Source organism: Penicillium verrucosum, assembly GCF_028828655.1.
Source record: "Penicillium verrucosum strain IBT 35672 chromosome Unknown utg000002l_segment0_segment0, whole genome shotgun sequence".
Lineage (NCBI taxonomy): Eukaryota > Fungi > Ascomycota > Eurotiomycetes > Eurotiales > Aspergillaceae > Penicillium > Penicillium verrucosum.
The window spans coordinates 3,460,712-3,476,690 of record NW_026643211.1 but is presented as its reverse complement, the minus strand read 5'-3'; the positions used below and the strand labels follow the sequence as shown (position 1 = coordinate 3,476,690).

The window sequence follows — 15,979 nt, the reverse complement described above, 5'->3', positions numbered from 1 at the left end:
GCTGCGTGAGACATCTCTTGCGTTTGTGTCAGGGAGAACCTTCCCAATTCATACCTGAGCTTAACCAGCTTGGGTTTAGACATATCGGAGCCTTCCACCTGCGCACATCCTGGTGCCTATATAAAAGGCTGAGGGTCGTACACCCTATTTTCTTTTCTAACCTTTGTCGGTGTACTTATTTAGTCTCTGCTTCCCTTCCAGAGCTATAGTCTCTCTTGAAGTGCTCTGAATTAGTGTTTGTCTTCTTTACGACCTCGTCTTCCTATACTCTTACCGTCCTCTATCCATCCTCTCCTCTATACCTTTTGTTTAACCCATGGCGTCCATGGGTTCAGATAACAGCAAGACTCACGTCGATGTCGAGTCAGAAGGTGATACGCTCAAAGATGATGAGCGTACTGGACGTTCCAGACAGATCACCTTCGAGGGGTCTACCTCCGCAGATGGGGTTCGGTCTATCTACCAGCCGACTCAGATCAATCGGACCCGTTCGATAAGCCGTGACACCATTCATAGCACCAGAAACAGCGTCCAGGGAATGCCCGAACTGCCAATTGAGTTCCGAACCATCTCTATTCAGATTTCGGAATCCCAGAACGCCCCCAAGGAGGCTATTGTCCAAACAAAGGAGAAGCAGCCCCACCAAGACTACTTCGAGAGCTTAGACTTCCATATTATATCCACCGACGGCCTGTGTCGAGAATTCAATGTCGATCAGCGTACTGGACTAAGCTCGGCCTCGGCGGCCACACGTTTGCAGAGAGACGGCAAGAACGTCATTGCTCATAATAGGGAGAACTATCTGAAGAAGATCTTCTTCTACGTCTTTGGTGGATTCTGCTCTGTTCTTTGGGTCGGAGTCGTCATCTTCTTCATTTGCTGGAAACCTCTCAGCAATCCCCCTTCGGTTCAAAACCTTTCGCTGGCTGTCCTCATTCTGATTGTCATTGCCTTGCAGGCAAGCTTCTCGGCTTTCCAGGATTGGTCCACGAAGCGTGTTATGAACTCAATCTTGAATCTCCTCCCCGCAGAAGCCATGGTGATGCGGGATGAGAAACTCATTCATCTCCCTGCCACGGAACTTGTCGCTGGTGACATTGTTCACATTGGAATTGGAAACAAAGTCCCAGCTGACTTGCGTCTTTTGTCCAGCTCGGGAGATATTCGCTTTGACCGTGCCATTCTGACAGGCGAGTCAGACGAGGTTGAAGGCGCCATTGATTGCACCGAGGCCAACTTTTTGGAAACTCGCAATATTGCCCTCATGGGAACTGGGGTCACTAATGGCAATGCTATTGGAATTGTCGTTTTGACCGGCTCTCGCTCCGTGATGGGCCGTATTGCGTCGATGACAGCTGGTGTCAAGCAGAAGACAACCTTGATCCAACGCGAGATCAATCGTTTTGTCACGATTATTGTCATTCTTACGGTCTTCTTGGCTTTGCTGATCCTGTTCACCTGGGTAGGATGGCTGCGCAAGGATCACCCTTCCTACATGAGTGTTGTAGCCATGTTGAACAATGTCATGGGGTGTGTTGTTGCCTTCATCCCCGAGGGAATGCCCGTCGCTGTTGCATTGACCCTTATGATGATTGCCAAGCGAATGAAACATACCAACATTTTGCCTAAGGGTCTATCAACCGTTGAGACTCTGGGATGTGTGAATGTACTCTGCTCCGACAAGACTGGCACTCTCACTCAAAACCGCATGTTTGTCAAGTCGCTCGGAATGGTTGATTGGGAATACAGCGTCGATGATTTAGCTCCTGGCGAATCTGGCACTGTTGATCTTCCCCAAGGCCTACAAAATATGCTGCAGGCATCTATTCTGTGTAATGACGCCGTGTTCGACCCGACTACGAGGAATCTGCCCGTTAATGAACGTGTCGTCAATGGCAATGCTACAGATGCGGCAGTATTGAGATTGGGTGACAGTGTTGGATTAACCTCCCCAACCGCTCTGGCTCCATATGAACGTGTGCATCAGATTCCATTCAACTCGAAGAACAAGTGGATGCTCACCATGCATCGTGATCCCAAATCTACCAAGGAGTTCATTCTTTACGTTAAGGGGGCACCAGATGTGCTGTTGGATCGTTGCGCCACTTATTGGTCTGCCGTTCACAATGCAGTTCGTCCGCTAGATGCCGAGGCGCGGGAAAAGTTCTCCAACTTCCAGGCTAAACTATCACGTCGCGCAGAGCGGGTGATTGTCATCTGCCAGCGTCGTTACATCCCACGCTCTGTTCCTGGCTCCAACGATTTCAGTAAAGAGATGCTAGACCACGGTGTGCATGATCTCACAGTCCTCGGTATATTTGGAATTGTTGATCCACCACGCCCGGAGACGGCCTCCACCGTCGCAGCTTGCCGCAAGGCTGGTATCCGTTTCTTCATGGTTACCGGTGACTTCGGATTGACCGCGGCTGCCATCGCTCGTGAGATTGGAATATATGATGGACAAGCTGAGCCAGATACCATCGAAGAGTTGAGGGATGGCCTCGACTCATCAATGGAAGTCAAAGTTCCCAAGTCTCGACACAGCCTGCTTCTTGAAGGACCCAACTTGTCGGCGTTGACTTCAGAGGACTGGGAAACAGTCTGCGGTTACGATGAGATCGTTTTCGCTCGCACCACCCCTGAGCAAAAGCTTCGCATTGTGACAGAACTTCAAGCTCGCGGTTTCGTGGTTGCTGTGACAGGTGATGGTGTCAATGATGCCCCAGCCCTGCGCGCAGCAGACGTGGGTATTGCAGTTGGATCCGGCAGCGATGTGGCAATTGAGGCCGCTGATCTGGTTCTTTTGGACAAGTTCGACTCTATCATTGAGGCCATTCGTCTTGGTCGGTTGGTCTTCCAGAACCTGCAGAAGGTCATCGCCTATCTACTCCCAGCAGGTAGTTGGTCAGAAATCTGGCCCGTAATCATGAACGTCTTCTTTGGTTGCCCTTCTCCGCTCAGCACCTTCCTCATGATTATTGTCTGTGTCTTCACCGATCTGTTCTTATCTCTTTCACTTATCATGGAGAAAGAAGAATTCGACCTCCTCAGCCTTCCCCCACGCCGTCCAACCAAGGACCATCTCATCAACCTCCGCATCTACGGCCAGTCGTACCTGTTCGTCGGTGTCATGGAGGCTTTCAGCGCCCACGCCATGTTCTTCCTATACATGTGGCGTCACGCCGGTATCCCCTTCTCCGACCTGATCTTTGCATTCGAGAACTACGCCGAAGGCTTCCACGGATATACCCAAGACGAATTGAACCACTTTGTCAGTGTAGGCCAGTGTGTTTACTTGGTGACTCTGGTCATCATGCAATGGGGCAACGTATTGTCTGTGCGCAGCAAGCGCATGTCTATCCTCCAAGCTGATCCGATCCGTCCAGCCCGTCGCAACCCATGGCTGCCTCTGGCGATTCTCATTTCGTTCATCATCGCTATCTTCGTCACTGAAGTCCCTGGGATTCAGAATCTGTTCAGCACGGCCTCAGTCCCAATTGAGTTCTGGTGTATCCCGCTGGGTCTCGCACTGGGCGTCCTCTGTATGGATGAACTGCGTAAGGTCTTGGTCCGCATGTTCCCCAAGGGACCTATAGCCTGGGTTTCATGGTGATCTGGTCTTTGAAAATAATTGTCCATAAAAATAACACCAAAAAAGAACCAAAGATGGCTGCAAATCCAAACCAGGAAATGGGTACTTCATATATACACTTGTCATGGAGCATAGTTATTAGATTGCTTCATTACCTGGTTCCCCCTGCCTCAGGGTGCTTTGTGCTATTTGATAATTTGTAATTACAAGCTATATTTCAACGTTGATAGTTCCTCGTGATGATTTCATGGTTTTACGGGAAAGGTGAATGATGTCAATTGAGCGTGTTTCCCATAGATTTAATGAACACAACTACATATAAAAAATGTGATGTTTGATGTCACGATCTACATCTATCACATGCTCTGGCACATGCTTTGTCACATGTCAAGGATCGATGGTTTGCTACAACAAGTCTACGCTATAAAGATTCACCCACCCCTAAACTAGCGGCCAAGAGATCTACCAATTTTCTTCAGATTCACTTCAGATTCAATTCACTTTAGAAGTCCCTATACCTATATAGTGAATCCTAACTATCTTATACGTATTGTGATAGAAGGCTTCTTCCGTCTAAGAAGGGAGTAAGATCCGATTGTTATGTCTTGATACATATCGATAGGTTTTTCTTTTTGAATAGACGAATGGGGGCTTTTAATTAATGGCCTTCCAAGATGCTGAAATTAAAACCCAATGCAAGATTCAAACCTTCAGCTCGGGATCAGCTGGGTAGCATTCCTAACAAATAATTCCCAGTTTCTTAAGATCCTGGAAATTGACATTGGGCCGAGTGTACTCAGGCTCGAAAAGGTCGTGATTCGTACCGTATCCGTCTTTGGGGCTGCGTGTATCTGCTCCATCCAGCGGATTTTCTCCAGGGCCATAGAGAAAGCTTGCCACCTCGTCTGAAAGCTTGATAAATCTCCCCGGCCATATGCGATGGCCTTCCATCGCGATCGTAACGGTCGGTTTCAGTGGTTGATCTCTCTCGGTCCAATCCAGTCCCTCTCGCATCCTCTCTAGAAGACCAGTCAGACACAATTCATCAAAGGGGAACTCGATAAATTCCAAGTCAAGTGATCGTAATGAGCATGATGCTAACTTGAGTATGTCCATCAACTCCGACGTATCAACGCTAAAACGAGAGAGTGCTAAGTGAGACAGATTCGGCCACTCCTTAATAGGTAGAACCTCCTTCAAGGGAATAGGTGGATCCCCCATTAAAGAATGAGATCCGCTATTAAATGTAGTTGATAAATGGACATGGGTCAATTCCTTGGCCTGGCACATAGCTTGACGGAATAATCCGCTTTGGAACCCTGTCCAGTGACCATTACTCCCAGTAAGCAAAGACAGATGAAGATGCCGGAAGCTTGGACGTTTTATGATGGCCGCAAATTGATTGTATTCCTCACACGGCCGGTCAAAAATCAAAAAGTTTAGTCCGGTATGGAGGTGCCTGGAGTCGAAGCTCAGCTCGGAAACATTATGTTTCTTAGCCTGTGACAAAAGGCGAAGAACAATTCGAGCCCCTCTCCATAGCTCCTTGTAGTCCTCGGTTGCCTCTGACCACGGTAGCGGCTCGACAACCCGACAACCAATGGGATCACATTGCCATCCTCGCGGAATCGGATAGTTCAATCCGTATGGAAATGCTCGGATCATAGGTGTCTCGTACAGCGGAGCAAACAGCCAGCCGTGAGCCGCAGGCGTAACGGTCACTCTTTTGAGCCGTGAGAATCGCTCCAGGCCGTACAGAAAGGCTTTTTTGTCGTCTTCGGATCCGATCACAGACGTTTGATCATCCCGTAGTTGCCGATAATACTCCCAGCAGGCTTTCAACGGCATTTGGGCATCCATCTGGTGCTGACGTGCAACATGGTCAGGTCGGTCCACGTCGCGGTATTTCCGATGCTTCATTCTGTAGCGGTTCACTTCGCATTCCTCCTTGAACCAGATGGGACATCCCTCGTTAGGATTGATTTCCATGTATCCGGGGTCGATGATTGGGTGCCCGGTTTGCCATGTCAACGGCGCGGATACAACCCGTGCGTCGTCCCAGATGATCTCCTTGATTTCGTGGCGAAATTTTGGATGGTCTGCTACAGCCCGAAAAACTTGGATGTTCAATGAGTTGGCCGAAAGAAACACGCGTGAGGAGGAGAATGGTGAAATCTCGCCGAGAGCTTTGCACGTCAAGCGCAAGGACTTGACATCTTTGTTTGACAGAAAGGACACAATGGATAGAATAATTTCAGGGGGGAAATGCAGAAACCACGGGCTTTGTGTTGCCATCCCAACGAGGCGACTGGTGAAGCCTTTGGGGGTATGTCAATGGGTTGAGAGGTGCGAAGTTGCGGGGTGAACCCTTCACTCAAATAAAATCAAGTGTTGCCAGGGCAAAGCGCCCAGGGTCAATTTCCTGGTTTGAACATTTAGTTCGTAGATGTCGAATAGGTAGAAACACAGGGCCCGGAAAATCAATGGACCGCTATAATAGCGTGCTTTATATAAAAATGATGTGGTAATTTACTGTGTGGTTTAACTTAAGAAAACTAGACCACGGCAAATATAAATACATATGTAGCTACATAGGTATGTAATAAAATCCAAGCCCGGAGGAGGATAGATGATCTACATCTAGGAAATGGATATGTGTCAAATGTTACGTGCCAGGTTGATCAATGAAGAAAGAGAGTGCATTCCAACTAAAAAAGCAAAGACAGGGAAGAGAGAGAGAGAGAGAGATCTTGGAGGTTCTTATAACAAGAGGATCCCTGCAAGCAAACAACATCCTTCATAATTAGGCATAGTAGCAATCTCAATCAACAAAGAAAGTACAACAGTCTACCTTATAAAGATTCACTAGTGAACAATTAGTGAAGTATTTTATATAGTATTCTTACAAATGAGTACTATAATAATGTTTTAAAAACAGGGCTCTTTGCACTCCTAATTCTCAATTTCTTACTATCTTACTATCTTACTATCTTACTATCTTAGTAACTAATCCTTTATCTAGGGTCTATACCTCCTTAATAGGATTTAAATCAAGTAGAAAGGTAGCCCATTCTATAATAATAACCCTAAGCTCCTTAAAGAAATCAAGAGTATTTTTAGTAGTATGCCTAGGAGTATTATTGTATATACCAATCGTATATTAGCACTTCATTCTAGCTACGGCTCTTATCATGAGGAATATATGGCGACACAGACATACTCACACGCTCGCTTGTAAGGCAGAGCAGTCGATCTGCACAGCCGGGTTCCAGGCGTAGAAAAGAAGCTACTGGATATCTGTTTGCATGGTAATATCGAAGCACGAATCGTCTGCGACGACCTTGGAAAACGCGTCACACGTAGCAACCATACCCGTCTGAACGGGTTACAGCGTCGTGACACTAGTTCCAGTGGCTGCCTTGATACCAACGCAGACATACTCATCTGGCTGAAGTCCCGAGCAGCCCGTCTTGACCGCTGGGTTCCAAGCATAGAGAGGATCCAGCGGGACACTATGGGTACCAGCAATATCATAGTATCGGGAGTCACCGGAATGAACGTCGTAGAGGTATCACACGTGGAACCCATGCCTGTCTGGATCGGATGTAGTCAGGACTATTCGTCCCATCCGGACCTATACCTGGATGGATTCTGTAGGATTTACCAAATGACTCCTGGGGTTCTTGTCGGTGTAAATACGGTACAGTATCAATGGCAGAGTGTCAATATTAGTCCAAGGTGGATACCCAGCTATATACCATAAATCATTGATAGGGACTTTAACTACTGCGATTAATATATAACCTGGTTCCATAACTCAGTTGGTTAGAGTGTGATGCTAATAACGTCAAAGTCGAGGGTTCGACCCCCTCTGGAACCATCTTTCTTTTTTTTTTTTATTCATATTTTTTATTTATCTTCTATCAAATATTAGTACTAGATTCTTCCCCATGGTATGTTGCATTGGAGTTGCGACATAAGGTGTGCGTATTCTTTTTTAGTCCCTTCTTTTAAATTTGGCCCAATTGGCATTTGGAAAACAATTGCATATATCAATCAGTCAGTCGCCTCCACGGAATATACCAACACTACCTCCGCAGGTAAAGTGTAATATATATATATATATATATATATCACCAATGAAAATGATGCAGAAATTGAAAAAAGACCTGGATTGCTTGTAATACCACTAAACAAGTACGTACCACCAACGATAAAAAACAATGATTGCATCAGGGCATGAAAGTCAGGATGGCTAAAAATACAAGATGCAGAGGTAGGAAAAAACAGGAAGTGAAAAAAGACCAATCAATGAGCTAAGAATATTGGGATTCTTCCTGGATGGGAAAAAAAGAAGATAGATAATCTAATGAGAAGACAGAAACGAATGGTTTTCATGCAGTCCATGATATAGAAAATAGACAAAGCGGCTGTGCAGCGAGTGACATGTGTGTATACAGGGTAAAATATAGACACGTTGGCTAGGGTCTGATGTCATGCTATGCATTTTCTGGGATAGCGAGCGGATGTCAAGATGGATGAAGCATCGTGGGGGGTATGGTAAGAGGGAAAAACAAAGAAGTGAAGGCGCAACCAAACACAGCCCGTGTCATACCCAGCAAGGATATTAAGCCTGCTCAGTTGGCTGAATTGGCTGGCGCACCTTCCCAGCCTCTCGGACGGCCCTCATAAACCCATCCTCGTTGCCTGCAGCAGTAAGAACCCAATAATCACCAACGCCGGGGTTCTCAAGTTGCCCACCCCCAAAGCCAGCTGCAGCAGGTGCGCTGTGCCGCTCTTTGGGTTTCTGGGTGTTTACTCCATGATTGCGGGGACCCCAGCCCAGCACGTCGCGCACAGCAAGACGGGACTGGTCATCAGTTTGGCGAAAGGAGAACAGTTGGGCCTGGAGACAGCCCAGAATGGCGACGGCGGAGCGGATCATGATGCGGTCACCCTCGAAGACCCAGCAGTCCCAGACGCGGGAGATGCGCTCGAGGTCCAGGCCGTTTGTCAGAAGCGAGCGGAAGATCGGCTCCCAGATCTCCGCCTCGGAGAAGTGGAGGGTTTCCGTCAGATGAGTGTGCAGACGAGGGAACTTGTAGCGCAAGGTATCTGAGGCCAATGTGTAGGTGCGAGCCATGGCGCCGCGGTCCCAAGTGAGGAACGCGACGGGTAAAGGACGGTTGAGCGCGTTGGCCATGGCGAGGAAGGCGGAAGCGGGAGTGGGGAATTGCAAAAGGAGGAGGGCGGCGATAGTGTGTAGGCCGTGTATGTAGCCTACATCGCTGCGGTACATGCAATATGCTTTCAGGACGTCAGTGAGGGTTTCCCGTAGTGGACCGCCTTCTTGGAAGATGTTCAGATCTGGGAAGGCCTTGGGCACGTCTGTTTCGATTGCCTCGAAGCAGTCTAGTAGTCGTTTGTTTTTCTCGCTTTCTCCATCCTTCTTGCTTTGCAGATCCTTTGCTCGCTGAAGCGCTTTGGTAAAGGTTTCCTCGGTTAATGCTAGTTCATTGCCAATAGCTCGCTCCCATATAGTGCCTCGATTGCGAGGTGGAATTCCTCGCCACCATAACTCGCGAATTCGGGGCTCGCGGAGAGCGAGCTCCCAATTTGGATACACGTATTCATCCCATATGTTCTGTAGTGTTGCTCGGGTGTTGTCCTTTTCACACTGCGCATTTGCAACCTTAGCAGCTTTGCGTTTCTCTGAAATACCAATTAGAAGGCTGACAATACTTCGGGGATCTTCTTTGAGCACATACCGAGTTCTCGAGACTGGGCCATCATTTGCTGATACTGCCTCAGGTGCTTTTTCTCCTCCTTCTGGTCCTTAGGCGGAAGCCAACTTGGGCGTGTCCGCGATAGGACCTTTTCTTTCTCCTTGCTAATTGGCAGCGGATCGATCATGATATTTGACTTCTGCAGAGGCGGCAAAGTGACAGCATCGCGAGATGCGCGATGCGAGTCTTCGCTAGACTTCCGCGAAGCACCAGTTTGAACATGGTCTTCCCGCTTGCGATCTCTATCATCAGCATGCAGCTCCAGAGCTTCAGTGATGATCTTTGCTTCCTCGGACAAGTCAGATAGATAACTGTTATACGAGTAGGTGCGAGGGTTGCGTGGCGAGAGTTGTCCACGCTCCGGTCCTGCGGAGCTCGATCGCTGTACACGCTTCATGCGGGATGCCTTGGCCGTGTTTTCGGGTGACACTGGCTTATCGCTTCCCACTACGGTGTGCTGGATAGGCAGAGGTCGCCGCCCTGGGCTGCGACCATTTGGACTGGTAGACCGTGATGGAGCCCGTTCTTGGGCTGGCCGCGGAGAAATAGGAATGTTCCACAGACTTGCATCGTCTGGTAGTTCATCGTCCGAATCATGGTATTCTTCCTCCAGGTCTTTAAGCGACTTGCGATTCGGTTGCCAGGTTTGTTTCTGGATGGGCACTCGTGCGGATACCGGAGATAGACCTAGGCTGGTGCTCGAGGTAGAGCGACTGGATGTCGGCCGTAGTGGTGAGACAGATCGTGAACGGCGAGCTTGCGATGGTGTCAAACCGGGTGACTGCAGTGTGTTGCTCGAATGTGTCCGGTTTGCTGCTCTCGCCGTGAGGGAGCCTGCCGACGCATTGGCCGATCCACTGTGAATCGGGGGTAGGGGGCTTCGCTTGCGAGGCTTTGGGGTCGCGGTCAAGTCGCGAGTCGAGGTCGCGGGGACTTTGTTTGACATTCTGGGGGCGGGCGACCGTGACATTACCCCAGAGCGGCCGTAGGAGCTTGGTGGATCTGCGTATGACAGGTCGGCGTCATCTTCCAAGCCGATGTCTTCGAAATTCGAGATGTCGGTAAAGATACTGTCCGGACCGTCCAGGTGGGAGGAGGAATGAAACGAGGAGGATTTGGAGGATTTGGACCCGGAGAGCTCGGGGGGAGAATTGGGTGTCGGTAAAACGGTGGTCATGATCTCATGTAATTATTAAGATGAATTGATCCCCCACAATTCTGATCTACCCGGAAAAAACACACACAGACAGGGTGGAAGGAAATTCAACGGGATGGCCGGAAGGGGTCAACAATGAACGCGAGGATCGGGGGTTTTTGGATGAGAGAGTGGTCGAGGGGTTTCAGACAGGAAACAATAACACCGCAATAGAGGTCAATTAATGTAGAAGCGAATTGCAGGCACAGCCGCAGCCTGATGAAATCCAGATCAGGTGTAATCGTTGTAAAGAGGGATCAGGAGAGAAGATTACGGGGTGACCATGGGGGGCCAGGGGGGGAGGTTAGAGTGTAAACAAAAAAGGCGAGAAATGAGTGTGGGGGTATGGAAGTAAGTAGAAAAGAAGTAAAAGATTCAAACGAGAGACGAAGGCAAGAAATTTCAAAGAAAGTGAAAAAAGAAGAGAAACTGTGATGCTCAAGACTGCAAGCGGAGAGAGAGAGCCTCAGGCAGTGCCGCACTCGGTCTGGCCGAGAACAGGGGGGGTACCTCGGGGATACTTCACCGCACTAGTACAAAAGGGGTGATCAAGAAGTACCGATTAAGTATTGAATACATTTCTGGAGATAAACCGATCTCTGCCTAGATGGGAAGGGATAGACTTACACAGCCTTGGAAGACTCTGAACACAGATTATATGGATCTGAACCCCTGAACCATGATCACTTTTAGTCGGATTTAGTTGGATTTATACCCAAGACAGGCTGAATAGACGTGGCACAGTATGTAACTAGTTATCCTATAGTGTTTAATAATTGGCCCTAGGAGATAGTGTACAATGGTGAGAGCAATTGATTGTACAATTACACTGATTATTTTGGATCTGTCGACATTACATTCCACAGTCCAGCACTCTAGAACTATTCTAGAACCGCCATTCCTCAAACATCGCATTTCCCTTCTTCACAACCTGCGTCATCCTCAAAGCCTCGGAATCTGATGTGGGTCGAGCATCTTTGATCAGCGCGTCCAGCCAACGGAGCACCATCACATACCGGGTTTGCTTGCGCTTCAAAACAAATCGAAACGCCGCAGAAGCCAGATACTGCAGATGGGATCGTTGGACGAAACACGAGAATGAAGACTCCGAATTAGCAGCACGCCGGGCCTGGATCATGCCATTCGTCTGCGAAATTAGATCGTGGATAGTCTGTGTTATGATCGCGGGGCCAGGATGCGCACGGCCCCGAAGTGACTTCATGTAGCGGTACATCTTCATGGCAGAAGTGATGAAGCTGCAGTAGAGGTTGGCTAGCACAACTGCGCGTGAGTTGTGCCCGTCATCGATGTACATGACATGCAGCTGCAGACGGAACGAGGAGAGCACTTTACGGTGAAAGGTGCGGCCGGGGAGGCGGGTGGACTCCACGGTTAAGGTGTTGGAGAGAGTAGCAGCAGCTGACTCGCCGCCCTCTAAGATGCGATCTCGATCGTGGTGGAATTCTAGAGTATGGGTGTCGATGAGACGACCACAATACGGGAATAAAGTGGTCCTTTCTAGTCTGGGGAGTAAAATCCCGTCAACTGTTGCGCTGAAATTGGCCATGCTTTTGGCCGGATTGACTTGTACGCCGTATGCTGGTTGGCCCCGGATCATTACTTCCAGGAACTGCATGGCCACGGCTGCATTTGGTGTGATCAGGAGGAAGTCATCCACGAGCCGCAGGAGTAGAGAATCCTCGGGTTTGATAAAACCCAGTACCTTTCGTTCTAACTCAGCGTAGAAGAAATTGCAAAGGATGCTGGATAGCACGGAGCCTTGGGGGATGCCGTTGCGTTGGCGGAAATATTTCCTGCCTATCTTCACGAGGTTGTGTCGAACATGTTCATCGAGGAGGGCCAGAAGATTATCAGTATCATGATTTTTCTGAGCTATACAGTCAACAAAAACTGTATTAGGCTTTCGCGCCGTGCCTCCGCTGTTGACGTAATCGGGTAGGTGTTGCGGTCTCGTCGCAGGCGCAGCGCGGCCCATAAATCTTCGTGTGGGCTTCCCTTTTTGCGTATTTGGGGCGGGTGGTTGGAATTCGATGTGCTTCGAGATACGGTAGCTCTCTTCAGAGACCAGCTCTTCGATCAAATCAAGCAATCTTTTCTGGGGGATGGTATCAAAACAAGCTTTGATGTCAAGTTTGACAAAGTACATCTGTGGGAGCTTGGATTTCGAAGCTTTAGGACCCGAGGGCAGTCTCTTGGACAATTGTTCTTTGTACGCCTTCAATCGGCGGTGCATGTCTCCAATAGAGAGCATTGAGGAACCCAATTTGGCAGGAGCTTGCTGTCGCTCGTAGGTCAGCATGTTATAGATAGGTGTAATACTTGTATTGATGCTGGCGGCAAGGTACGTGCGCCGTTGCCCCCATGACGATTGCTTCAAAGCTCGTTTGCGAAGATTCAAGATGGGCCGGAGGCCTGTAGATTTGGGAAGCAAACGGAGAGCACCGAACCCAAGAGATCGCCGTGTCAGCACACGTTGGGCTTGATCTGGTTCGAGCTCCTCGAACATCGTTGCCTTCAACTCCCCGAAAGGTTGCTGGGTCAACTGCTGCCACATATCATGGCGGAAATAGAAAAGGCGGTTTCGGTGCGTTTGAGACTCGGTGACATAGAAGTGCGAACGAATGAGAGGAATAAGAATTGAATCGAAAATCCAAAACATGAATTCATGAAATAGTTCGGTGCGTTTGTGCAAGTCAGACAAGGCGATTTTCGATCTTGTCTCAGATGATGGAGTAGTCTGGACCTGCGGTGGCTCTAGCCAAGGAACGCTTGTTATCTAGCGTGTCGATCAGTACGGCTTTGTCTCAGACGATCAGTCCAGTGCGAACGATGACCAACCTTGATGCCTTTGCATACTTCGTGCAGACTTAGACTTTCGAATCGGCGCAATTTGATAAACCGGTCAACATGCCTGAGAACAAGCTTTAAGTTCGAAATACCATCCGGACCAACCCCCCAAAATTGTCGGGGGATCAATTTCTGGATCACCGCTCGACAAAAAGCTGAGACAGAAGACGCCGGAGTCGCATAATCAGTTAGACTGACTTGAGTTTTTCGAGTCCCTGGTTTCTCCGCATCTATTCCACAAGATGCGTTGACAGCCATGTGCGGCTCTAATCTCGAGGCATCACCTGAGGTTTGCGCCGAACTATCACTTGACGACGGGTGATTAATTTGCACCTGTGTTACTAAATTTGACTGGAGAGAGGAGATAGGCTCGCTTTTTTTGGCATCAGGTGTGGAGGCAAATGCGCCAAGTTGGCTAGGTCCGGTTTGCTGCCAAAGGTCAGCTACACAATCTTAGCCATTGTAAACAAATGTGTCTCACTTCGGTTGGACAATAGTATCGCAGTAACTCTCCGTAGGAGCATTGTGCATTGCGGTTCCGGAGCTTCCGGACAAGCTCTATAGTAATTCCACGAAGCCTCCTAGGTACCTTGAAACTTCCCACGCCGCCACAATCTGCGGCTGTAAATTCATTCTTGGGCTGGGGCCGCTGGAGTCGTTTCTCTTCATCCAAACGAGATATCTCACTCTCACGAAACATGAAAGTCTTCGAGTCATCCATGATGTTGCGGCTATCCGAGTCCAACTTGAACACATTCAGCAGGCCAAATTGCCGGGGAAAGATGTACTTCATTATATGGACTGTTTGCGCCATTGAATCAAGCGATGAAAAGCGGCTAAGGACATCTAGAGTGGAAATTAGCTTAGACCTAGAATTCGATGTTCAAACGGCGAAGGACGTACGTGTCTGTCCTAGTCCAGAGGGTGCTTTCTTTTTGAACTCGACGCGTCCATAGAGAATACGCCGTCGTAGAAACACAATGCTGTTTGGACTTTTGAGTGTCTTATCAGAAGTCCGTTTGCGATGGGATTCCTCTTTGGGATGTCTCTGATCAATGGTAGGCATTGGATCCTGTTTTGTAGTCGCAAATCCATTGGCTCCTGAGGACGCATCGCTCAAAGGCTCGAGTACCGAGAGCGGCAGACCTAGAGAAATATCAGCTAATTAGGCTCAGGTCCCTCGCCACACCTTGACAAAACCATACCACTGAGTTGGTAGTATATTCCCTTTCGAGCGTCGATAGCGGCAAAAACTCCGCAATCGAAAAGGAGTTGCATCATAATTTCCTCGCCATTGTTACCGAGTAAGTCGAGGACCTTTGCCCATGTACCCTCTTTGAGAACTTGCACATTCTGATTCGGGAATTGTTGAGCATTTTGCCCATTATACGGGCGTTGGAAGCCATGCGTCAGCAAATGCTCGGGCCTTTGGTAGGACCCAGTGCTCTGACTGAAAAGTTTCCAGATCACAAAATCAACCACCTGCAACAAGGGTTAGCAGTCGGATACCTAGAAATAATTCGCACGTTATGGGCGCACCTCAGACTGCGGACAGGTTGGCCCCGTATCGGTGCTGACGAGACTCGACTGCAATTGAGACTTATTAAAAGATGAGTATTGCTTTTGTCGCTCCGAATTGAGGGTCGGAGAAGATTCCTTGAGCACACCCACCAGGGTGGAGTCTAGTAGCTGCGCCAATGGTTGGGATGTTTGAGATTGTGCGTTGGGGTCTTGGTCTTCACGCGAGCCCAATGTTAGGATGCGACGCCGACGCGACTTGGAGGTCACGGGAAGTTGCTGGAGCAGGTACTCCCGCAAGGGTACGACCTGTTGGTAGTACAGGGAGATAACGGGGTGGCTTGTTTTTGTTCCCAGGGAAATTGGCGCATGGGGGGTTCTGAAACGGCGGGGAGATGTGGTGATACCCATGTGAGACGAGGACGTGGGCCCGTCCTTGATAGGTCTTTTCCGCTTTTTGCCCATGTTAGGCGATTTGAGGTGTAACTTCTGTTCAGATCCCTATGGCTTGCTTTTTTTTTTTTTTCCAAGGTTGGTTTTACTCCATTGCGTGTCGATAGATTTAGGCGACGAGTTCCCTGACGCGCGACGCGTCAAGGTTTCCGCAGCAAACAGGAAGTTCGGGTGTGTGAATACTCTCTCGCTTTTTTCGAATTCGGGGTACCTTCCTAGTATTAGTTTTTTTTTCTTTACAGATGGATGATACACCGTACGGAGTACCTAACTATAGGTATACATAATATAAGAACCTTCACGTGAAACAGGAACAGGGCAGGAACATGGCAGGAACCAATCAAGGCGACCAATTAAACATCGAAGTGAACCATGGAACGGGGCAGTCTAGATACCTGGCCATTGCGTCCCCACTGCGTCATCCATGGATCAAGGTCAATTAATCTCGTTCCTGAAGTTGATGAAGTTGACATACAAGATACATACATTTATTTACAGTATTGTAGGTGTCATTGAGATGTGATGGAAGTATTTCACTACATATGTAGCTACAATATATACAGGAAT

The 15,979-nt window shown here is 48.6% G+C and overlaps 4 protein-coding genes across 4 annotated transcripts; 1 reads left to right on the top strand and 3 right to left on the bottom strand.

Moving 5' to 3' along the window:
• Window positions 1–316: 316 nt before the first annotated feature.
• N7516_006967 (cation-translocating P-type ATPase) lies at window positions 317–3,613 on the top strand (the record flags this gene model as incomplete). The annotated part of the gene is made up of 1 exon (XM_057219687.1): window positions 317–3,613. The coding sequence occupies one exon, from the start codon at window positions 317–319 to the stop codon at window positions 3,611–3,613; it is 3,297 nt and encodes a 1,098-aa protein (XP_057073778.1).
• Window positions 3,614–4,330: 717 nt separating this feature from the next.
• Window positions 4,331–5,887, bottom strand: N7516_006966 (uncharacterized protein; the record flags this gene model as incomplete). The annotated part of the gene is made up of 1 exon (XM_057219686.1): window positions 4,331–5,887. The coding sequence occupies one exon, from the start codon at window positions 5,885–5,887 to the stop codon at window positions 4,331–4,333; it is 1,557 nt and encodes a 518-aa protein (XP_057073777.1).
• Window positions 5,888–8,219: 2,332 nt separating this feature from the next.
• N7516_006965 (putative TBC domain protein) lies at window positions 8,220–10,555 on the bottom strand (the record flags this gene model as incomplete). Its single annotated transcript, XM_057219685.1, has 2 exons — window positions 8,220–9,304; window positions 9,361–10,555. The coding sequence occupies 2 exons, from the start codon at window positions 10,553–10,555 to the stop codon at window positions 8,220–8,222; spliced, it is 2,280 nt and encodes a 759-aa protein (XP_057073776.1).
• A 904-nt stretch (window positions 10,556–11,459) lies between these two features.
• N7516_006964 (telomerase reverse transcriptase) lies at window positions 11,460–15,424 on the bottom strand (the record flags this gene model as incomplete). The annotated part of the gene is made up of 6 exons (XM_057219684.1): window positions 11,460–13,370; window positions 13,433–13,870; window positions 13,923–14,287; window positions 14,345–14,587; window positions 14,647–14,923; window positions 14,981–15,424. The coding sequence occupies 6 exons, from the start codon at window positions 15,422–15,424 to the stop codon at window positions 11,460–11,462; spliced, it is 3,678 nt and encodes a 1,225-aa protein (XP_057073775.1).
• Window positions 15,425–15,979: the final 555 nt, after the last annotated feature.